A 25,599-nucleotide genomic window follows, 5' to 3' on the forward strand; every position below is an offset into this window, starting at 1 on the left:
GTGAGGAGAGATACAAACTGAAACGCACTATATAAAACATTTCTGTATATGAATGTATACTTTCTAACTTTGTTAGTGCTGATCATGTGTGTGATTTGTAGGAGACTGACTGGAAGGTTCTGAAGCTGGTTCTGGATAAGATGTCCTGCACCATCCAGTACAAAGTTCTGATACTGACGTCCCCGTGCAACATCGATCACCTGTGCTCCACTCTCTGCTCGATGGTAACACACACGCGCTTACAAAAATATAAACGAGTACAGTAACCAGATGTAATGAACTATGTGGAAAATGGTGGATTTGAGAGCGTGTTTGTTTGCAGGTGACGGACCGTCTGATATCGGAGCGTTTGAAGAAGACTCCCGACGGATTCTCCCTCACTGATGTTCAGCTGGCTGTGGTCCCTGTCCTCACTGCCATCACCTCCTACCACAGCTACCTGGAGCAGTCCCGACAGGTGACCTCACTGTCTAAATGACAACACACCGTACAATAGAGCTGCACGATTAATTGTTAAAAGATTGCGGCCTTGATTGCAACACCTACTCTATCTCATTTCTTAATGACAATGATTCGCCTGTGTCTAATAAACCTTTGACGAAATCGCATCATTTGTTCATCAAGAGATTTATTCATAAATGGTGAATCATCCCATAATGAAACAAATGAAGTCTTTGAGTGAATCTTTGAATCATTCATTTAAACAAATTATTTTTAATAATTCATTCAGATTAATTAAACATTTTAAATAGACTGCAGCAATTAACATTTTGTCAGAACCTCTAGTAAATTACATGTTATTTTGTTTAGTTGTCCATTCAGAATCGTGGGAGAATCGTGACCAATGTTTGAAACAAAAAATTGTGATTCTCAATTTATCCAGGATCGTGCAGCTCTATGATAGTGAATTTTTTTTATTTTTTTAAAAGCTTCAAATCGGGGCTTCAAATTAGCATTATCATTATCTAAAACTAAGTAAAAACTAAAACTAACTAACTTATTTAAATACGATTATGAAATAGAAATATTAGTATTTCAGTTAATTGCTAAGGCAACATTTTTATTTTTTGTGCTAAAGTACTAAAAAAAAAATCCTAAAACCGAAAACTCTAAAAACTGGTATAAAAACTAACACTGGTATAAAAATGATAACTACATCGAAAAAAACAGAAAATAATACAATCGATAAAACACACCAAATTTACTAAGACTTAAAGGGTTAGTTCACCCAAAAATGAAAAAAATGTAATTAATTACTCACCCTCATGCCGTTCCACACCTGTAAGACCTTCGTTCAACTTCACAAAAAACACAAATTAAGATATTTTTGATAAAATCCGATGGCTCAGTGAGGCCTGCATAGCCAGCAATGATATTTCCTCTCTCAAAATCCATAAAGGTACTAAAAACATATTTAAATCAGTTCATGTGAGTACAGTGGTTCAATATTAATATTATAAAGCAACAAGAATATTTTTTGTGCACCAAAAAAACTAAATAACGACTTTTTAACAATATCTAGTGATGGCTGATTTCAAAACACCACTTCGGAGCTTTACGAATCTTTTGTGTCGAATCAGTGATTCAGATCGCGTATCAAACCGCCAAATTGCTGAAATCATGTGACTTTGGCGCTCCGAACCACTGATTCGATTGGTAAAGCTCAGAAACTTCATGAAGCGGTGTTTTGAAATCGGACATCACTATATATTGTTAAAAAGTCATTATTTAGTTTTTTTGGCACACCAAAAATATTCTCGTCGGTTTATAATATTAATATTGAACCACTGTACTCACATGAACTGATTTAAATATGTTTTTAGTACCTTAATGGATCTTGAGAGAGGAAATGTCATTGCTCTCAATGCAGGTCTCACTGAGCCATCAGATTTCAACTAAAATATCTTAATTTGTGTTCTAAAGATGAACGAAGGTCTTACAGGTATGGAACGACATGAAGGTGAGTAATAAATGACAGAATTTTCAATTTTTGACATTCACATTTTTGGGTGAACTAACCCTTTTAAACTAATATTAAAATGAAAATGGAAAATATAAAAATAAAAATGTATAGGGGTCCAAACATGCAGAAATTAAAAATAAATACAATTTAATTAAAGAGATAGATAGATAGATAGACAGAAAGATAGATAGACAGAAAGATAGATAGACAGAAAGATAGATAGATAGATAGATAGATAGATAGATAGATAGATAGATAGATAGATAGATAGATAGATAGATAGATAGATAGATAGATAGATAGATAGATAGATAGATAGATAGATAGATAGATAGATAGATGTTATAATAGGAAAATAAAGAAATAAATGAATGTGATGAAACAAATCAAAATCATTTTTATTCAATAAATTTTTCTGTATTTTACATTTTCTTTTAATTATTTTTAACTTTTATTTTCCTTTCATTTTATTAATTCAAATTAATTATTAATAAATCCTATAATACTATATTTATGATACTAAAATAACACTGCTTCAAACTAAACCAAACCCTAATAAAACATTATTTGCTGAATTTATGAATCATTTTTAATATTGAGAATTTCTCCAAAAGAAGGTTTTGTCAAATCTAGCAATTTTAAATCAAATCTAAATTTAAGTTCATTAACTTTTTTGTATTATTACATTTAAACTTACATTTTATTATGACATTTAAATGAAGTATAAATATATTATTCAGTTGGTAGCAGATGCTGATCTCTGGAGCGACAGTTCTGAGTTCTGAATGAATAATTCGGTCATGTGAGTTTTTTTTAATGCACACCTAGGAGTTTGTTTGTTTCAGTGTTTATAGCAGAGTTGTTGCACATGTGTTGTTGCTCAGAGGGAGCTGGTTCAGTGTTTGGAGAAAGGCCTGATTTACCGCTGCGCTAAGCAGTGTGTGGTGGCTCTGACCATGTGCACCGTGGAGATGCCTGACATCATGATCAAACTCCTGCCCGCCCTCATCGTCAAGCTCACGCACATCTCTGCGACCGTTGCCATGGCGTCACCCATGCTGGAGTTCCTGTCCAGTGAGTGCAAGCCTTCCTTTATCTTACCCCGCCCATTCTCACCTTCTGACCAATCAGAACAGTTCTAAATAATTTAGAATGCAACCACTCTCTTTTTCGTCTGCAGCATTGGTGCGGCTCCCACATCTGTATGCTAACTTTGTAGCTGAGCAGTATGTTAGCGTGTTTGCCATATCGCTGCCGTACACCAACCCTTCAAAGTGAGTGTCATCATACACAGGTGTTTTTAACACGAATTAAATGTTTCTTGAGCAGCAAATCAGCATATTAAAATGATTTCTGAAGGATCATGTGACACTGAAGACTGGAGTAATGGTGCTGAAAATTCAGCTTTGATCACAGGAATAAATTACAGTTTGCAATATATATTTACATAGAAAACATTTAAAATTGTAATAATATTTCATAATATTACTGATTTTACTGTAATTTTGATCAAATAAATGCAGCCTCGGTGAGCCTTAGTGTATTTTAAAGGCAGAATGATCTTAAACGACATACTTTAGTAGTTGTTGTTTTTCTCCCATTCTCTGTAGGTTTAATCAGTACATAGTGTCTCTAGCCCATCATGTGATCGCCATGTGGTTCATACGCTGCAGGCTGCCCTTCAGGAAAGACTTCGTTCAGTACATCACCAAGGTGGGTGCTGGCACTTTTGTGCTCATGTGTTCAGAGTTCACAGATCTGTTTGTGTGGACCTGAAGTGTTTTTGTCATTAGGGTCTGCGTTCAAACGCTCTTCTGCCGTTCGATGACACACACGAGCAGAGCAGCTTCAGAGCGCGCAGCACCAGCCTGAACGAGAGGCCCAAGAGGTACAAACACACACACAATCACACACACACGTGCTCACGTACAGTCAGGTTTCACCGTTGGAAGGATTCAGTCATTCAGGCGCCTCATTGGTTCATTTTTTGGTGGTAGTGCCGTGATTTCTGGCGTTATGTGTCTGATTAAGTCAGAACATCAGTTCTCACATCCACTCACAGATGCTGGATTGAATGTAGGACGTCTTTTTCCTTGTCTCTCGCTCTCTCTCTCTCTCTCTGTCTTTTCCTGTTTCATTTCTTTCTCTCTGCTTCTCTCTTTCCAATTTCTCTCATCATGTGTCTCAGTAGTGACTGTTACAACAATCATGTTCATTTTTAGTTTCTTCAACTATAGCCACTTTATGTCAGGAATTGATTTTTATCCAGTCTAAAAGATTTTGTGATACTGTTGTGAGAAATCACATTTAAACTGTTTTTGAGATTTTTTTTTTTTTTTTTTTTTTTTTTTTTTAGCAAAACTTTTTAGTTTTGATTCTTTTCAACGGCCTTTAATGCCAGATTTTCAGTCTTAAAATAATAAAATTCATCATAAAAATAATCTTCACAAAGAGCAAAGTAGTCAATAATTGCGTGTGTATGTATGATCAAGCAAATATATAAGCAAATATATATTACGGAAGAGGATTAGGGCCAAGCAAAAATAAAAAAATAAAACCATCTCGAGATTAAAGTTGTTAAATTTCGAGAAAAAAGTCGAGATAAAATGTTGAGAATAAACTCATTAAATTAAGAGGAAAAAGTCGTTAAATTACGAGAAAACTCATTAAATTTCGAGAAAAATGTTGAGAATAAACTCATTAAATTATGAGAAAAAAGTCGTTAAATTATGAGAACAAATTCGTAATTTAACAAGTTTTTTTTCTTAGTAATTTAATGACTTTATTCTCGGCATTTTATCTCGACTTTTTTCTCGAAATTTAGCACGTTTTTTGTCTCGTAATTTAACGAGTTTGTTAACATTTTATCTCAACTTTTTTCTCGATTTAATGAGCATTTTCTCGAAATTTAACTTTTTTTTTCTCGTAATTTAACGAGTTTGTCAACATTTTATCTCGACTTTTTTCTCGATTTAATGAGCGTTTTCTCGAAATTTAACATGTTTTTTCTCGTAATTTAACAAGTTTATTCTCAACATTTTATTTAGACTTTTTTCTCAATTTAATGAGCTTTTTCTCGAAATTTAACAACTTTAATCTCGAGATGGTTTTATTTTTTTATTATATATATATATATATATTATATATATTTTTTATGACTATTTTTATTATATATGTTTATTTCCATATAAACTAATTTTGGATGTAAGGATGCATAAATGCTTACCATGGTTTTGATAATTTTATTCCAAAAAATATATAAAACATTTCATTTCTACCACAGAAAGATGATGATTTGAGATGTGATGTGGTGGAAATATTTGTAAGCGTTCATGAAAGAAGCGAGTTTTTACGCTGTTGGACGTTGTTAGTAGACTAATTAAATTAGTAAGTTTCAAAAGTTTTTTTTAATGGAGTTTAATTTCTAAAAGGACTAAAAATGGCTGTAGTTGAAGAAACACCGGAATACAAAGAAGTACACACAGCTCTAAATCTTTTTGTTTAATAATGAGTCATGGTCCCATCCTGTTATATTTTGGTCAAAATAACTAGTCACATGATGTCTAACAAAGGGACCAATAGACTAGAGGTTAACAGTCCCGCCTAGTAACTGAAGTCTTTCTATTCCCTATTATTTTGCAATTAGCAGACTCTTTTCTACTTCATTCATTCTGTCTCCCATTTTCTTCATTTCACTTTTTGCATTGGGTGTAAAAACAGCCACTATCCCATAAACCAGTTTACTTTAACAGTTGTCGTCCATGGTAACGACTTGCTAAACCATTTTAACCAGCATACCCGATGCAGCTATCAACGCATTGCAATTATTGTAACAACAAAAGTGTTTTTCCCAGGCTTATCACTAATAAAGTCCATGATCAACTATGTCCAGTGCCACAAAACCATCTAATCTCAATGTCCTGACATATTCCAGGTTCATTTTCAGTGTTTTTGTTGTTTTCACGCTTTGTAAGTCCTGTGTCTTGTCCAGACACTGGAGCTGGAACTTTGAATTAAAAGCCAGGATCAACCAACTCATTTACATGCTCAAGAATATTCAGATATGAATGAGAACTTGGTCATATTATGATTATATATGATTAATGTAAACACAATAACCTGATTGCCATCACCATATTAAGACAATATTATAGTCTCTATAAATTTCTGAAAATATAATAATACTTATTCATGTATTAATCAGAATTTTGGGTCATGTAAGCACCTTATTCAGAATATCAATCATAAATGAGCATTTGTCTCTATATGTACATGTTCACACAAAGCTAATTCTGGGTGATATTACATATGGACAGTAGTAAAAATTTAAACTATCAATGAAACATTTTCAAGACTCAATTTTTTACTTGCATTTTTTTTTTCAAACATTATAATCTACATTTTGTTGCATGAATAAGCATCATTCGGTAGTCGCTAAAATTACTGTACAAAATTACTTGAATGCAGCATAATAAATGACAAGAGTTTCGAACTTTCCTGCTTACATAAGTGCTGGGATTGTGTGTTGATGAAAAGCAATTAATGAAATAAAAATAGCAGATTAAATAAATAACTTATAAAAATAAAACACTTACTAAAAAGATGAAATATTTTATTCGTTTACCTGCATCAGAGAACTGTAAAAATGCAAATGTGTTTGCGAATCCCTGCATGTAAACGTTCATTCAGAATTAAGGTTTCACCAGAAAATTAATCTTAATCTGAATTATGTGCATGTAAATGTGGCTCAAAGTTAGATTTCAAATCCATTTTATGATGTTTCTGGTTTGTTAGGCCTCACATTCTCAGTTCCAGCTTCTAGTTTTACCTCATCCAGTCATTAATTTATGTGTTTATTTGCTGTATTAATTCATACACATGATCATATAACTGTTTGTTTTCCTATTGCTATTAATGTCCAGTATAATGATCATTGCAGTGTTTGAGTGCTTTTTTTTTCTTCCCTGTACCAGTATGTTTGTGCTCTCTGATGAGTTTATCTTTTATTTTCTCCTACTCTTTCATTCCTTTTGTAGAATGCTGATAGTATATTGCTTACTTTATGCCTTGTTATGTGTCTTTTGATCTTTTTTATGCTGTTTCTCCTTCCAGTTTTCTGTTTCCTCTTCTGTTATTTTTTCGTTTTTAAATGTCGTCCCTGTTCTCTGGTTCTCAGTGTGCACTGCTGACCAAGTTACTTTGTTTTCCTTTCACTTCCTTATTTTGACCCCTCCCCCCTCCTCTGATTGGTCCATGCGTGGTGGGTGTGGTTTGGGGGGGTGCCGACACCTCGGATCCGTCACCTGTGATTGGTCGCTGGCCCCTTTCGTGACACTCCACAACCAAACGCACTCCCCCATCCACCCATGCCGACGTGGTTAAAATATGCCTCAAATTCCCCCCAATCCTCCTTGGTCACGACCTTATCCTGACGCACACCTGACCTCGTTTGCCCTCGGGGCAGTTTGCGGACGACCAAAGTGGCGAAGCAAGGCCCCAGCGCAAACTCTCCCGTTAAAGACCTGAAAGATCTGTCGGCCATGGACGCCTTCCGCTCCCGAAGCATCAGTGTGTCCGAGCATGCGGTGCGCAGGTAGAGCATTTTTGGTAACCTCAGCAACCGATTTATATCCCTACTTTTCCTTTTCTGTATGCAGGGACGGTGGGTGGGGCTTGGGCATTCAGGGCGGGGTGTTGTCTTGGCGATGCGGGGTGGGCGTGGACATCTGGGTTGGGCTAATTCTGATTGGGCAGGAAAGGGTGCATGCTGGAGGAGGGTTTTGTCTTTTTCTTTTTTTTTCATTGGTGGTAATGTTGACTGCATGCGCTGAGCCTGGCCACTGACTTGCGTGCATCTGTTCTGATTTGAACCTAACCCCGTTTTGTATTTGCTTTTACCGTGCTTTATTGTGCTGTTTGTGATGGTGTTCATTCAATTTTTTTTTATCATGAACAAATGGAAGTACTACGGAGCCCCTAAAGGGATATGGTGATGGGAGGAAATATTATATTTCAATGCTTTTGCTTTTGCTTTTGCCCGAGAAGCCTCATGTTAACTCGCAAAAATATAACGTTCTCTCGCAAAACTGTTACGTTTTCACGAAAAACCTTTATGTTCTCGCACAACTTTTATCTTCTCAAGCACAACTTTTTCGGTCCTGCAAAACTTTCTCACACAAAACTTTTACGTTCTTGGAAAACTTTACGTTCTCATGCAAAAGTTTTACGCTCTCAAGCAAAACTTTTATGTTCTCGCAAAACTTTTACGTTCTGAAACTTTTTACATTCTCTCAATTTTTACGTTCTTGAAAAACTTTTACGTTCTCATGCAAAACTTTTACATTCTATCGCAAAACTTTTACGTTCTCAACTTTTACGTTCACATGCAAAACTTTTACGTTCTCAACTTTTACGTTCACATGCAAAACTTTTACGTTCTCGCAAAACTTTTACGTTCTCGCAAAACTTTTACGTTCTCACGCAAAACTTTTTACGCTCTCTTGCTAAACTTTTACGCTCTTGAGCTAAACTTTTAATTTCTCACACAAAACTTTTACTTTCTCACACAAAACTTTTACGTTTTCACGCAAAACGTTTATGGCCTCAAAACTTTTATGATCTCATGCAGAACTTTTTATGCTCTCTCGCTAAACTTTTACTTTCTCATGCAAAACTTACGTTCTCTCACAAAACTTTTGTGTTCCCCTGACAAACTTTGTATTTACTCGCCAAACATTTATGTTCCCTTCCCTCACAAAACGTTTTCCTAGTTAAAGGGATAGTTCACCCAAAAATGAAAATTTGATGTTTATCTGCTTACCCCCAGTGCATCCAAGATGTAGAGGACTTTTTTTCTTCAGTCGAACGCAAATTATGATTTTTAACTGCAACCGCTGCCGTCTGTCAGTCAAACAATAGCAGTGATTGGGAACTTGAACAATAAGAGTCGAAAAAACTTCCATAGACAAATCAAAATTAAACCCTGCGGCTCGTGACGGCACATTGATGTCCTAAGACACGAAACGATCGGTTTGTGCGAGAAACCGAACAGTATTTATATAATTTTTACCTCTAATACACCACTATGTCCAACTTCGTTCAGCTCCCGGTTAGTGAGGTCTGATCGCGCTCTGACAACGGAAGTGATGTCTCGCGCTCATTGAAGTATATGGGCGAGACATCACTTCCGTCAACACAACACGTTTTTTGACCTCACTAACAGGAAGCTGAACGAAGTTGGACATAGTGGTGTATTAGAGGTAAAAATGATATAAATAATGTTCGGTTTCTCGCACAAACCGATCGTTTCGTGTCTTAGGACATTAATGTGTCGTCACGAGCCGCAGGGTTTAATTTGGATTTGTCTAAGCAAGTTTCATTTACTTTTATAGTTCAAGTTCCCATCCACTGCTATTATTTGACTGACAGACGGCAGCGGTTGCAGTTAAAAATCATAATTTGCCTTCAACTGAAGAAAAAAAGTCACCTACATCTTGGATGCCCTGGAGGTAAGCAGATAAACATCAAATTTTCATTTTTGGTTGAACTATCCCTTTAAGTTTTTTAGGGGAACAATATTTTTGTGAGACAACACAAGTTTTGTGAGCGAGTGCAAGCATTGAAATATAGTATTTTTTTTCCCCTTCTCCATGTCCCTTCAAGGAATCCGTACCGTACACAGGAAGCATGCACGATTGAAAAAGTGAGAGTAGGCGGACAGTCACACAATCTAGCAACTAGCTTCTCTGTCTTTGCTGTTTATGAATGAGATGGACAGCAGTAATGCAGCTCCCAAACACCAGGGGGCGCACTCCACTTGTTCAGCCTGCCGTCTGTTTTAACCTTCACTTATTCACATCATATTCACACTCTTTATGATCCAGGTTAAGCATCCATCCATGTTTCATCAAAGTCCATTTTGAACCATAGTGCAAAAAGTTGCACAATATTGCAAAAACGCTGCAAACACACTGAAAATGCTACACTGACACCCTCTTCAAATGCTGTTCCTCCATGTTTTGTGTTCGACCCAATAAAAAAAAACTTTTAGAATTTTATTAATAGAAATTCTGTTATCATTTACCTACTTCATGTCATTTCAAACCCATATGACTTTCTTGTATGAAACACATTTGCGTTTTTTTTCCCCACACAAACGGTCCATCCTCACAGACTATGAAGTCTAATCTCCATGTGTTCCTGCTACTTGTTTACTCATTAACACATAACCAGCAGAGGGCAGCGTAGCATCAAAAGAGATTTACAGCAACATCCTGGCAGAGGGAGAGAGATTTCAAGTAATATTCCACCCCGAATGTCTTTGTTTTATTAACCCAGTGCATCTAATTACCATAATATCTATTAATCAGTTCAGTGCCTACAAGTTACAGGATGGTAGTGAATAGAGAGTCTGCTATTAACAAGCACAGGGATTTCACATGGCATATTTGTTTCATTATCTAAATTACCCTGTCATCGCTTTACTAATTGCCTAAAGTATTTCTGTGCCATGTGATTTTGTTTGGATCATTTCAAGGTTGCTCTTTATGATTAATGACATTTTTGGCGACATTGGTGAAAAAAAGCAAGCTAATGCTGGAATGGGACTAAATCACAAGCCTGAGTTGAAGAAAATATATGGCTTCAGATTAACATTTATTGTATGTCTCATAAATCGACTGGGAAATTAAACTTTTTCCCCTCTAAATTAATCAAATATTAATTGCTCAGTAGAGATCCAGTGAAGAAACCAATATGCTCTAAACTCATTTATATTCATCTCTGTCATCGCTTATTGCATCAATAGAGTAAAATTATAGTGACAGACCGCATCATCTACTCCACACTCATCAACAATCACCCGGCTGCAGCTAATAGAGATGATGGAGGCCGTGTGAAGAGCTGGCGAACAGTGAAACGTTTTCAGTGTGTGACAAAGATCTTTGTGTGAAATTGTGCCTTTTGAAAAAGATCAACTGAATATCGTATCAAAGGAAGGGTTTGATATTATGATCAGCTGTACTGGACGCCCAGGATTCAGAGACTTGATGGATATGTTAAGCAGTTGGGATCAATTTAACAGATTCTTGTCTTGGTTTGATTTGTTTTTTTGATCTGGAAATTCAAATTTGCATTAAAATATGCATCAAAGCATTGTAGTTCATGTTTTTGAAGCTCAACTCTGAGATGAGGCGTCCACTTCAGCTGAACGGCCACAAGTATGGACACAAACTGGGACTTTTTCTGTGTGTGTGTGTGTGTGTGTGTGTGTGTGTGTGTATATGGTGATGGACGTCTGTTGATGGACGCTCGAGTGATTTGGTATGGTGTGCTGGTTAAGGCTCAGGACGGGTAACCGGAAGGTTATTGGATCGATTCCAGTGAGGAAAAAGTCAATTGTGCCCTTGAGCAAAAGCAGCTGAAGGAATGTTCTAGAGTCAGCTTAATCTTGATCGACATCATTTTGTCAATTACTACATTACTATCAGGTTGTGTTTACGTTAACACATTTATAGTGGGAGTTCATTCACTTTTAGGGCTTAAATGCAAAAATGTGCAGCTTGAATTTTTAAGAACTTAAATTTTTCTGTACAAAAAATGTGCTATTTGAGCTGTAAAGTCTCGTGTTTAGTGACTTAACGTGACATGAAAAGTAAGTGATTCTAGCATGCTAGTCTCATGTTAAAATGTCTGATGTAAATGTAATGTCTTATCTAAAATGTATTACTTTGCCCTGTTTACTTCTATTGTAAGTGCATTACAGTAACTGTGAACAGCTGATTTAAAGCCTCTGTCCTTAATGAAATTAGATAAATTGCCTTAAAATGCCAAATTTCATTTGCTGGAAATGACGCACAGTTCAGTTTGATATAAAACGATTTATTCATTTATTTTAGAGAATTATGTGAAATATAAAAATATGAAGTAATAAAAATAATAATGTGTAATAATAATAATAATAATAATAATAATAATAATAATAATTAAAATTTATACATATATATATATATATATATATATATATATATATATATATATAAGTAAATATTCTATAGTAAATATTTAGTAAATATTGTAAATATTCTATAGTAAATAAAATATTTTTATTTAAAAAAATTAAAAAATTACCATATATTAAAATATAATTACTTTATAATCTGGTGTGTGTGTGTGTGTATAATTTACTTTATATTAAAATATAATTATTTACTTTATGATCTAATAAAAATAATTAAAAGGAAATGCAAAATAAATAAAAATGTTAATATAATAATATTAATATACATTTTTTGTATGTATTTAAATAATAAATATGTTTTTATTTATTTTGTCTGGATTTAATAGGATGGTGGTGAGGTGACATTTCTTTGCACACCAGAGATGCAAACTCCTGCGTCACAATCTTAACACAGTGTGAAATATTGACATTTAAGCCCTGCTTCCTCAAGGTGAAGTTCACAGTGTCGTTCTGTGGTGTTTCTGTATCGTTCTCCAGATAGGATATAGTTTTTATTTTGATAGATGTTCTTTCTATGAAACTGCGACATCAGATGATGCAGGTCACTCTGAAACTCTAGAGTAGTTGTTTCTGTTTTTTGTTGAGCGTGTTTGTCGTCTCTGACGCCCACATCCACTCATATCTTTCCTTTCTCGCCTAATTCCCTGTTGTGATAAAATGAAAATGGCCTTTTGTTGATTACATACAGGTCATACATACATATAGTTTGGCTTTTTCATACCTCAATTATAGACACACATCACTAAATATCTAATTGTCATCATGATACAGGGTTGTTCTAGGTGGTTGCTAAGATGTTGCTAGGTGGGTGGTCTGGATGGTTTTAGTATTTAATATGTAAGGATAATTTCTTCGCTTGTTTTATCATTCAGCAGGTGTGTCTGATCATTCCCGGCACACATCTCCTCATCCAGACACGTGATGTGAGGAACCACTGAACTTCTGTTGGTGATCGCTGCTGTTTACTCAATGCTAGTATTGTTGGACGCACACACGCACACACACACACGCGCACACACACACACACACACATACACGCACGCTCAAGGACTGTAGCATTTGTGCCTGTTTCTCAGGGTCAGAGAGTCGATGTGAAAGTCAAAAGCTCTTTAGCTCACAGACGTTGGCAGCGGTGTGTGTTTACGGAGGTGTGTCGTGTGTGTCGTCTTAGTGTATGGAGATGATTTGGACTCGGATGATTTCCCCCGGGATGCGGTTGCCATGGTTACAGAAGGGCAGGATGCTGATGGCTGTCTTAGATTAATGCCATCATCTAGATAATCACACGGCTGTGTGTGTGTGTGTGTGTGTGTGTGTGTGTGTGTGTGTGTGTGTGGCAGCTGAACTTTTCCAGGGCTTTTGTCTGCTATGCTTTCTCTCTCCTGATCAAAGTTTGACCGTTTTACAGCCCCAGTTTTGTCACAAAGGGAGAAACAGAAAGGGCTTCATCTAAACAAAATGAATAATGGAATCGTTCAACCAAAAATCAAAATTCTGCCAAAAAATGTCTAAAATTCATTCATATTTAAAAGAACACAACACGATTGGTCACAACACAGTGGTAACCAATGCGAATAAGATTTACAGTGAATAATCACTTAAATTTGTATCTGTTCCTTGCAGCAAAAAAAGTCCATATATATCTTCTAAAGACTTTGAATATTACTTTTAGGAAAGGTAAACTGTTTTGTGACAGTTTTGGAGCTCATTTTTTTTTCTAATCAAGAAATAAAGTTGTGGTTTTAGAATGACATGAGAGTGAAAGTGTTATTTTAGTATTATTTATATATTATTTTCCTTTCTCAATACCAAATACAACATATTTATATAAAATAATATTTATTGAACAACATCTAAATGAACAACTCTAGCCATTATAAATGACAATACGAAATAAACGTGTACAATTCAGTCAAACGTACAAAAGCAGTGCTCTACAGGATGTAAGTTAAATATTAAATTATTAAATTTAACATAGCCAAATTCGATTTGCTCTGGATCAAGTAATAGATTATTAAGACCAAAGATTGCCTGTTTTATGTACCCAAAATGAATTACATCTCATGTTCAACCACTATAAGACAAAGCGGCAAATTCCCCGAAGAACTGGCCAAGATGAAGCTGTTCTCGGCGGGTACTCGAGCACTGAACGGCCGCTGACGACCTGGAGCTCGCATCTCTGAAAACGTCTAAACAAATTGTAAACACATTTCTATGATGAAATATGAGTCATATATTTCAGGTCAAAACAATTACATTGAAACTCAAAAACAAAAAAACTCTTAAAACTACATTTTGTGATACAACAAGTGTAGTATTTGTAAAATAACACAGTGGATTTGTTCGGCTGCCATGACTGTCACTTCAAGCAGAGTGATACAAACTGTGAAAAGATAGGAGTGCTGTTATCCCTAAAATATCACACGGCTCTCAGCCAATCAGAATTGAGAATCAGAAAGATCTGTTATATAAATACATGCACACATATTATATATTTACAAACCTTTTTGTTAGATGCGATTAATCATGATTAATTGATTTTAACAGCACTCATTTCTATATAACTTTGTTTATATCACTTTTATTTTGTAATAATAGTAATGCTTTAACTTAAACACATTTTATTTCAATTAGTTGCAAAGGCGATATTGCTAATGACTTTCTTTATTGTCAGTTTGAGATTTGAGTAACAATAATTTTCTGGATGAACTTTTGCTGAACCTATAGTGTCTCTAATAGTGTCTCATGGAGTGTGAGTGTGTGTGTGTGTGTGTGTGTGTGTGTGTGTGTGTGTGTGTGTGTGTGTGTGTGTGTGTGTGTGTGTGTGTGTGTGTGTGTGTGTGTGTGTGTGTGTGTTTTAACTGCATGTATGTGTGTTTTCAGTGGGCCACTCCAGCTTCATTCATCATCTGAATCTACCCGCATCATCATTACCCGCTCTGACACTCTTTACGCTTTTACAAAATGCACACTCACACACTCTCATCTCAAGCTTCACACTGTGTCCTAAACAGCTGTGACTCACAGCGACAAGTGTTAAAATATCTTCTGTGTTTAAATGGTTGGTAACCATTTGCAATCATGACAAGCGAGAAAGACTGTAGCTCCGCCCACAGTGAAATGACAGAATCAGAATCAAATGAATCAGAATTAGAATAAGCTGAAAACTCCGCTCACATCATGTCTGGTTAGGACACTGTGTCAGAGACTAGCTGAGATGGTACGACCAATGACTTAACTAGCACCAGTTTGAGCTGGTTGTGCATCTGACCCCTGGTGCACACTTTGACTCCTGTGACCTCTCCTGTACCTGCTGTAACCCTGACACCTGTGTGTGACCCCTAACCCCGTCCTGTGCAGGATGCAGACGTCCACTACCACCTGTAGCCTAGGCTCGGCCGACGAGAACGCTGTGATGCAGGCAGACGACGCGCTGAAGACGGTCCATCTGGAGCTGACTGAGACATGCCTGGACATGATGGCACGTTACGTCTTCTCCAACTTCTCTGCCCTGCCCAAGAGGTGCGTGATGCCCAGCTAGACATTTACAGCCCTAATTTAATCAGATTAGTTGCAGGATTTGCAAATTTATCAGGTGAATTCATCAATATTTGCAGTTGAATATCAGTATTTGATGAGAAATGCCATTAAGTGAGGATAATTAAAAATGTTGCTGATGAACGGATTGAATGACGAGGCATGAGTAACCGTTTTTTAATCATGTATTTATATATATATATATATATACTGCCATTCAAAAGTTTGGGATTGGTAAGATTTTTTTTATGTTTTTGAAAGTCTCTTCTGCTCACCAACACTGCATTTATTTGATTTAAAAAAAAAGCAGCAATTTTATGAAATATTACTACAATTTAAAAAAAAAACTGTTTTCTATTTGAATATATGTTAAAATGTCATTTATTCCTGTGATCAAAGCTGCATTTTCAGCCTCATTACAGTCTTCAGTGTCACTGAAATAGAAAGCTTTTGTAACATTATACACTACCATTCAAATCTTAAGTTGGAATGTTTTATATAATAATGTAAATTTTATGGATTATGATATTGACCTTTGAGTTTGCCATGTAAATAGCCATGATGCTAACATGGCGTAAACAAACTTTGAGGTCAGTAATTTTTTATTTTTATATTTTTATTTTTAAAGAAATTAATACTAAGAAAAATAATACTTATTCAGCATTGATCAAAAGTCACAGTAAAGGCATTTATAATGTTAAATTTTTTTAAAGGTGCCATCGAACATTTTTTTACAAGATATAATATAAGTCTAAGGTGTCTTCTGAATGTGTCTGTGAAGTTGCAGCTCAAAATACCCCATAGATTTTTTTAAATAAATTTTTTTTAACTGCCTATTTTGAGGCACAATTATAAACGCGCCGATTCATGCTGCGGCCCCTTTAAATCGCGCGCTCCCTGCCCCCTCCCGAGCTCTCGACTCTATCATTGCATAAACAAAGTTCACACAGCTAATATAACCCTCAAAATGGATCTTTACAAAGTGTTCGTCATGCAGCATGTCTAATCGCGTAAGTACAGTGTTTATTTTGATGTTTACATTTGACTCTGAATGAGTTTGATAGTGCTCCGTGGCTAATGGCTAATGCTACACTGTTGGAGAGATTTATAAAGAATGAAGTTGTGTTTATGAATTATACAGACTGCAAGTGTTTAAAAATGAAAATAGCGACGGCTCTTGTCTCCGTGAATACAGTAAGAAATGATGGTAACTTTAACCGCATTTAACAGTACATTAGCAACATGCTAACGAAATATTTAGAAAGGCAATTTACAAATATAACTAAAAATATCATGTAATCATGGATCATGTCAGTTATTATTGCTCCACCTGCCATTTTTCGCTATTGTCCTTGCTTGCTTACCTAGTCTGATGATTCAGCTGTGCACATCCAGACATCCTGCCCTTGTCTAATGCTTTTCATCCAGACGTTAATACTGGCTGCCTAATGCCTTGAACATGAGCTGGCATATGCAAATATTGGAGGCGTACATATTAATGATCTCGACTGTTACGTAACAGTCGGTGTTATGTTGAGATTCGCCTGTTCTTTGGAGGTCTTTTAAACAAATGAGATTTATATAAGAAGGAGGAAACAATGGTGTTTGAGACTCACTGTATGTAATTTCCATGTACTGAACTCTTGTTATTCAACTATGCCGAGGTAAATTCAATTTTCAATTCGATGGCACCTTTAATGAAAAACAATAAAATAATAATAAATGTACAAAATTAACACATTAAATTGACAGCCCTACTTTAAACTAAATAACAGTTGACTAATTGTAATTTTTTTAAATTGTTTTTTAAAAAATTGATAAAATACTTGTTAAATAAAAAAATAATAATTGCCCTACTTTATACTTAAACAATGATTAACTGTTAATTTAAAAAAAAAAAGATTTTTTTTTACATATAATGTTAGTAATAATATTAATAGCCCTACTTTTAACTGAAACATTTAGTAGCTGTTGATTTTTTTTTTAAACCATGTTTAGAACAAAATAAAAATTAAATAAAAAATATAAAAAGAATAATTTCCCTATCTTAAACTGAATGAGTTATTGTGTAGATTGTATTATCATGTTTAAAAAATATATTTCAAATATTAAAAAACTACTACTTTTAAACTGAAACAATAACATTTTTCATTTTTAATTCTAGAAGTCAGTATTCATGTTTGTATGGCAACAAAAACTCACTGGCCAATACGTTATAGGCCCGTTTTCACAAACAGGGTTTAGATTAAGCCAGGATTAGGCCTTAGTTCAATTAGGACATTTTAAATAGCTTTTATAAACATGCCTCAGAAAAAAAAAAACATTACTGGTGTGTGAATCTTGAGTCAAAACAATGACACTGACATAATTTAAGATATGTCAGTGAAAGTTGCTTTCAGTTAAAACAGCTCAAACATGCATTTTACTCTTGGACTAGCTTAAGCCTTGTCTGTGAAACCGGGTAATAATCTTTTAGGTTTTGCATCAATGCACCAAAAGCTAATTTACCATCTGACTTTTAACTAAAGGAATTGTAATGTAATTTAATTTAATTGTAACTCCCTTTGAAATAAACAGCCTGCTGAATGATTAAATGCATTGAAGATGCATGTAGAGCTGCTGTTGGCTCCGCTTTTTTCTTTTTCTTTTGTTTTAGGTTGATTTACACACTTTTAAGTAGAGCTGTAATTGCTTGACCTTCATCCTTTTGTTCAGTGTCTATTTGCAAACCTATAAATAGCATTTTGTTTTCATCTCTGCTGATGCAGGCCGGCTGAAAGATGCATTGATCCACCTTTTGTTCCAGAGTAAACTTATTTTTCTGTCAGTCACACAGTAGTTGTTTTGCCCTCTCTGTGAATAGTCAAATCAACCAATATCCTCATTCGGCCGGTTGTTTTGGAAAGTGTAGCATCTACTTTTAGCGTGAGAACAGCAAACTCTTGTCATTGATGAATATGTTTTTTTTTTCACAGAAGTATCTCCAGTGTCTTGTGGCTTCATGTGACGCTAAATAAAGATGAGTGATCGACTTCCTAAATTCTGTCTCTCAGGTCTCCCATTGCCGAGTTCTTGTTATCCGGTGGACCCAGTATGACTTGGCTGGTTGGGAATAAGTTAGTCACCATAACAACCAGCGGCGGTTCGCGAACCCAAGCCCTTCTGGGTCTGGACATGGCGGAGAGACCCGGAGGAGGAGGAGAAATGACCAGGTTACAAAAATTTAACCCCAAAAACCTTGTTTATGTCATCAACCAATGAGTATCTTGCTATTACCGTAATCTTTGGACATGAGCATGGTCATTTTTAAGTATCTGGGCATAAAATGCACTGGTACTTTTTAAAGTAACATGATATTACTTTTTGAGAGGACCTATAATTCACTTCTTGTTCTTTAAATCGAATTATATCTACTTTATACTAACTCTAAGCCTGAAATATGACATTTTGCCATTATTAGATATAAATCAAGTAATTTATTTAATCCCTGTAATGGGATTTTTCTCTTTGGGAATGTTTCGACACAAACAGGAAGAGTAACAGCCTCATATGACAGTGTTTAATGGTCTGAGTCTTGTAAGAGAGAGTCTAAAGATGGGAATGTGAGTGGAAGACGACATAAAAACAAATCCATATATGAATCTTCTGCAGGTCGGACCCGTCACTTCACACCCGGCAGACGAAAGAGGCTCCTGCTAAACTAGAGTCACAGTCCGGCCAGCAGATCAACACCACCACTCGCACACGAGTCCGCTCCATATCAGGTGCCACACACATCCTCTGCACCCGGATCCAATTAAATAAGCCATATTCCACTTTTCCTTTTTTTTTTCTTTTTTTTTTTTTTCTTGCTCCAAAAAGTTTTCATGATCATTTTCCACATTCTGACCCATAGAATTAAATGAATTAGAATTAATCAGTTTGCTGCTGTACCTTTCAGACTTAAGACTTATAAATGAATTCTTTTATTAGGTTATGTGAAAAACGTTTTTTTTTTTTTTTCAGAGGCTACCGTATTTTCCCAGTTGTTTTCAATGGGAGTGCCACGTTTTTAAAACGGCAGCAGCATGACATGTCTATTTCACCCTGAACGTTTTTTACTGGTCGCGAGAATTAAAGAATGGTCAACTTTGGGTAAAACACAGTGCTCATCACTGTCACTTTTTACTCAGCCGTCCAATCACAGTGGAGGAGGGGCGGGACAAATACATAATAAGGAAACAAAATAATTTAAAACAAGCCAAAGCCAGAGCAAATACTTTACATTCAAGATTTTTATATAGAAACAATACAGAAACAAACTGTCTGTGAAATGAGATACTAGCAGGGCTTGAAATCAAGTTTTTTTTACTTACCAGCCAACTGTGGCTGTGGTCTTCCAAAGTTACTAGCCACTCAGCATTTTCACTGGCCACAATTTTGACATCGATACCATGGGGAAAAACTGCCATATAGATATTTTTAATATTATCTCATAATTTAGCAGCAGGTATATTAGGCTGCTGTCACTTTAAGACCTGATGCACTGATCCATTATACTGTTACACATGCGTTTTCTTTCTCAACTATTTACGTTCACTCAAACACAACTGACTGTGTTTACATGAATACTCGCCAAAACCGGCATTTTGACATTATATTGTGTGCATTTGCCTGTTAAGCGCAATAAGCAGTGAAAAAGAACTCAATTTAGTTCTGAGAGGCGGCTTTATGTGCACGCACTTAAAGAGAACAAAAGAACAAAATTTGCAGGAATGAGTAAAATTTTGCGTAATACTCACAATCCTACACCGAAATTCAAACCCTATAACACCAACAATATTCATCCGCAGCAAATGAAACGACTGAGTGAGGGGAGGCGGGTTTATGTGTCAACTCGCTGTCAGAGAGATGAGAGCGAGAATGTGCAGCTTGTATTGTGTATTTATTCTGTGGAAAATGAGTATTGGAAGCGTTTCCAATATTTCAGTATCAATATGTATTGAAAAATCTATATTTTTGACAACACTACATTGCACTTTTTAAAAGACTACAAATAAAAAATTTATTAATTATATATAAAATTCAACTCACTAAAGTGGCTAGTAGTGTGTGTCACGTGACCAGAGGTGTAAAGAGTACTTGAAAACCATACTTGAGTAAAAGTACTGATACCTTACATCAAAAATGACTCCACTACAAGCTACAAGTAACCAATTCCAATTCGACTTGAGTAAGTCTTAAAGTATCTGATTTGAACAGTACTTAAGTGTTTTACTCATGCTGAATGTATATAGGCTCAGAGATGCACTAGTCCTGAGAGACTGCCAGTGAAAATAAGAAACAATTGATTTGTAAGATGAGAAATCAAGTTTATTTTCTAAAATCAAAATAAAACTGAACACCTCAATGTTGCAATAAATCAAGGTTGACACAACAACCTTTTAAACGTCTACAAACTATCAAGTCTCATTTAAGCTCAAGTGGCCATAAGTAAACCAATATACTTCAAAACGGTCTTGTCAGTATAGCGGATAAATAAAATAATGTTAAGTAAAATTAAATAGTCAAAGTCTACAGAAACTAATTATATTTACTCAAATACTTTAAACCACTGCATGTACACGTGATGGCTCTGTATATGTGAGTTTAACAAAGTTTTGATTTGATTTGATTGTGAATAACTGTTTAAATTTCCAGTGCTGTTATTGTGAACTAAAACTGTTAAAATTGTTTTCGTTGATTGAAACAAAAACTATAGAATAACACAAGACGTGTCACTCAGAAAGTGTAACGCGCAATATGGCGGAATAAGTCCCGCCTTCTAATTAAGAGCCAATCGCCGACTGGTGAAGTCATCGTGTCACTTCAGCAGCCGTAAGAAGCTCCGTTTTCTATAGAAACAGTCAGACGCCTCCGAAGAGACACGCATTTAGGTCTGCGCATGCGCATTAGCCTGATCCAGCCTGAAAAATACAGTTTTTTTTTTTTTTTTGTCATGATTCGAGCGTTTAGAAACTAAATTTATGAGCCGGTTGTTGTTAGATTTCATTGGCGATTTCAAATATGAAATTTAATCGTAAGGTCGACGAACAGTTTTGGAGAATTTGGTGTTTCCCCATTCAAAGAGATTGCATGATTCCCAGGATGCCCGAGAGGCGTTTCAATGATGGCCGCCGAGTGAAAAGACTTGTCTTAAAGGGACTTTGATTGAAATAAAGCTGAAATTTAAAAAAACATATATAAATATTAGATAAACTTACTTTTTAATTTATAAATGTTGTCTTGGCAACGAACCTAAGTTTAAGAACTAAAATGACTAGAAAAATGAATAACTAAAAAAAAATAAAAAATACAAAAACAATTAATAAAACTTTAAAATGAAATATTAAAGTAATATTAAAGACTAGTATATACTAGTATACTATTATCTACTACTACTATATACTATAAGTATACATCAGGGGTGTCAAACTCATTTCCCGCAGGGCCACTGTCCTGCAGAGTTTAGACCCAGTTAAACACACCTGCACCAGCTAATCAAGGTCTTCAAGATTACTAGAAAATTGCATGCAGGTGTTTTCAAGCTGGCTGGAGCTAAACTCTGCAGGACACCTGCCCTACAGGCCTGGAGTTTGACACATGTGGTATAGATAGTCAAATCTAGATTGGCATTATTATTAATTGGTTTCTCTCTCTAGGTGGTCACGCTCTGCGGGCTGGTCCAGCTCAGAGTCTCAGTCCCCTGGTGGCATCTCCGGAGGGGGAATACAGTGGCCCCCTGCCTCCGCCCGGCCCCCCACTGGAGGTCCTGGGGTCCCAGAGGGGAGTCGAGGACCACCCGCCACCCTCCACCTCCCACTCCTCACCACCATTCAAAGACAAGTCCAGCCTGGCGGAGTTTGTGCCGATGTTGACGCAGGGCTGGGCAGAGATCTTCATCCGCAGACCCTCAGGTACCACAGACACCGGAAATAATGAGTGCGTGCTTTAGCTCGTAACCTTGGCCCCGGCCGTAATTATCATCCATACTCTCTGTTATGACACATTTGTGCACAGCACTAAAATTAAATCATAATAACTGCATTCCAAGGGCGTTTCAGCGGCGCATGAGCGCGCATGCAGCCCGCAGGGGTTGCCATGCCATTTTGAAAGTTTCATAATAGTTTGACTCACACCTGCCGTGCCCACGGGCCTGATTTTCCTCATGCTGCTCTCCTCCGTCTGCCTCTAAATGAAGAATAGCCTGGGAGTATTTCGGCATATTTTATTTTATTTTTTGCATTAATTGCGACGTGTCCTTGAATGCTTTGCTTCTTGAAGAATAACACATGGCAAGCTGCTTCTTCAATACTTTTCCTGAGGATTTCAGAGCGTTGCTATTGTGGTTTTGTTCCTTTCTCTGTTTGCCTATCACTTTCTTTCACAAGTCTGCTTCATAGGGCTCTTGCTGCACTCTGAAAAGCTTTTGTGTGTTTGTTTTCATCAATGTATTCTTATTTTTCTATTGCTCCGATCTCATGTTCGCTCTCTGTCAGTGTTTAGTTTAGTTTATATAATAAGAAATTGCATAGTAGTACAGCAATATAGTAGTGCAAATAAACTAGTAATAATAAATCAAATAATTAATGCTGTAACATAAAAAATCTCAATGTTCATTTATTTTTTGAAAATATAAATTTATATCAAATATAAAATAATTGTTGTTGTTTTAAAAAATGAATAAAATTTAGTAGTATGCTCATTTCATTTTACTTTAAACAGCCAAAACGTTCTTATCTAGGTAGGAAGTGACATCACACATTGCAACCCTTCTGCTTTCTTGATTTTTTTCAAATGACAAAGTGGCCTCCTCAAATTTAAAAATTATAAATTAAAAATTTAAAATTATTTTAGTCATTTTATTCTGACCTTCAAATATGTAAATGGTTTCAAAAGTAAAAAAAAAAAAAAATGGTGCAACTAAGTAATATTAAATCAAGTAAACAATAATTGGTTAAAGAAATGAAATCAAATAATGTATTTATTTATTTATAAATGTACATTTATTTTCTCTTTAAGATCTGAATGGATCTGGTGCCTCGAGGCAATAAACTCGCCAGAATATTTCGTTATTGTCTCTGTGTGATTGAGTTTGCCGGATGTGTCATGCAGGGTGATGCAGATGTTGGTTAAATGGATAAATCGGCATAGCCGAAGGTGTGAACAGACAGCTGGAGGTCTTAATAGCACATCCATGTTATGAGTGTGTTGGTTTATAAATTCCTCTCAGGTTAAAGACAGATGGCGCTTGCTCATGCTCTGCTGGATGTTTCTGCTGTGTACCTGTATATTATATGTGTGCAAAATGAAGCATGTAATGTACACATGTAATGGCCATGAAGCATGCATTATTTAATGACAACTCTCCAAGTAGTTTTGGTATGTTAATGAATATGGCAATGTCTTGGCGGTATGGACTTGCTACTGCCATTAGATACCAGCTGCTGTAAGCATGTAAGACATGCTGCTGCTACATAAATATAGATACATAAACCCACAGCAAATCTAGGCAGGTGGAGCTGGAGGCTTCTGTGGAACTCTGATAGAGAGCTGCAGGACTAGTTGACGGCGAACACTGAACCAGACTGTTTAAATGTTGAGCAAGCAATCTCATTGGATGCAGGATCAGCAGAGGCCAATCAGCTTGTGCCATGTGGTAATGATGTGATCGCTTGGAGATTGGAGATTGCATGTTGCTGTGACATCAGACTGTGCCATCTAGAGTTTCATGACTGCACTAGATATTTTCATTCTAATTTTTTTAATTGATTTTAATAAAGAGATACTTCAGCTAAAAATTCTGTCATAATTTTCTCACCCTCAAGTGGTTCCGAACCTGTGTGAGTTTTTCTTCTGTTGAACACAAAAGAAGGTATTTTGAAGAAAATTGGTAACTAAACAGTTGACGGACACAATTGACTGCCATAGTAGGAACAAAAAAATAAATAAAAAAATACTATAGAAGTCAAAAAAAAGAAAGAAACTCATACATGTTTGGAACAACTTGAGGGTGAATAAATGATGACAGAATTGTCATTTTTGGGGAAACTATCCCTTTAACAAGTATAATGTCAACATGTGAAATGGTTTCTTAAAGTATATATTCCATTGATCTAAAAGTTATTAGAAGATGTTTGACAGTCACTGGGATTTTCTCTAGTAGACCATTTGTACTTTGTACCATTGACATTTGTAATTTAATTAGACTATCACTGTTATATAGTGCTTTAAACCATGCATTGTGCAGACATTTAAAGTTACTGTCCAATTAGCATTTATTTGACTCTGTAAATCCATTCCTGCTCTCATTTGTGGTCTCTGCTCAGGAAACACCAGCTGGCTGATGTGTCTGGAGAACCCACCGAGCCCCTTCTCCTCTGAGCTGGGGAACCTGCCGCTGCAGGAGCTGTCCAGTGTGCTGATGGCCATGGATGGGGTGAAGGAACCCCAGAGCGATGCCCCTGATGCCCCCGCCGAAGTGCCCCAGCCGCAGGGGAAGCCCTGTCCCATCCAGCGCTCCAACACCGGTGAGCCTCACAACTCCAGTGTCTGTTCTGTAATGTTTTTACAGAGCTGAATTTGAGTTTAAAGAGCAAATGTTTTGCTAGCTGTGATATATCAGGTGCTCCAGTATTTTAAGATTGATAAGCTGTGTCAGAATTGCATACTACTGTGCTATACTTTTATACACGATTTATGAATTAGCAAGTGTACTGTGCACTGAATATTTCCTGTATACACATTCCCAATAACATTTGGCAAAATGTGCAGTGTACAACGGAAACAACCATGATTACTCAATCACGACGGGCCAAAGCAAAATTAAAAATCATGGATGATGTTATTCTATTATTTGAAATACCTTTATAATTGTGCAAAGTAATAATGGTGCAGTTTAAAGAGATTACATGTAGAATCAGCAACCCTTGTTTTTAGCGACACGGGTGGCTGTTAAGTGAACTGCAGCAGCAACTTATTGAATGTGCTCACACTCCATAGTGACACAAGTGAGCCTCGGACGGCCAAATCAGTCACATAACACACAAGAGACTGAACGTGA

The 25,599-nt window shown here is 36.0% G+C and overlaps 1 protein-coding gene across 8 annotated transcripts in view; it reads left to right on the forward strand.

The window, feature by feature from the left end:
• The window catches only part of tsc2 (TSC complex subunit 2), a 63,840-nt gene that overhangs the window by 20,660 nt on the left and 17,581 nt on the right, over window positions 1-25,599 (forward strand). For 4 of the 8 annotated variants that reach the window (XM_067405137.1, XM_067405139.1, XM_067405136.1 and 1 more), the window contains 12 exons: window positions 102-224; window positions 323-457; window positions 2,848-3,037; window positions 3,144-3,237; window positions 3,571-3,676; window positions 3,757-3,851; window positions 7,428-7,556; window positions 15,342-15,503; window positions 18,572-18,730; window positions 19,170-19,282; window positions 22,199-22,453; window positions 24,866-25,066. In XM_067405137.1, coding sequence (XP_067261238.1) covers window positions 102-224; window positions 323-457; window positions 2,848-3,037; window positions 3,144-3,237; window positions 3,571-3,676; window positions 3,757-3,851; window positions 7,428-7,556; window positions 15,342-15,503; window positions 18,572-18,730; window positions 19,170-19,282; window positions 22,199-22,453; window positions 24,866-25,066 — 1,762 coding nt within the window. The remainder of the gene's footprint in view (window positions 1-101; window positions 225-322; window positions 458-2,847; window positions 3,038-3,143; window positions 3,238-3,570; window positions 3,677-3,756; window positions 3,852-7,427; window positions 7,557-15,341; window positions 15,504-18,571; window positions 18,731-19,169; window positions 19,283-22,198; window positions 22,454-24,865; window positions 25,067-25,599) is intronic. The other 4 variants (XM_067405144.1, XM_067405140.1, XM_067405141.1 and 1 more) reach the window with 3 other exon arrangements.

This window comes from Chanodichthys erythropterus, chromosome 12, assembly GCF_024489055.1.
Source record: "Chanodichthys erythropterus isolate Z2021 chromosome 12, ASM2448905v1, whole genome shotgun sequence".
Classification (NCBI taxonomy): Eukaryota; Metazoa; Chordata; class Actinopteri; order Cypriniformes; family Xenocyprididae; genus Chanodichthys; species Chanodichthys erythropterus.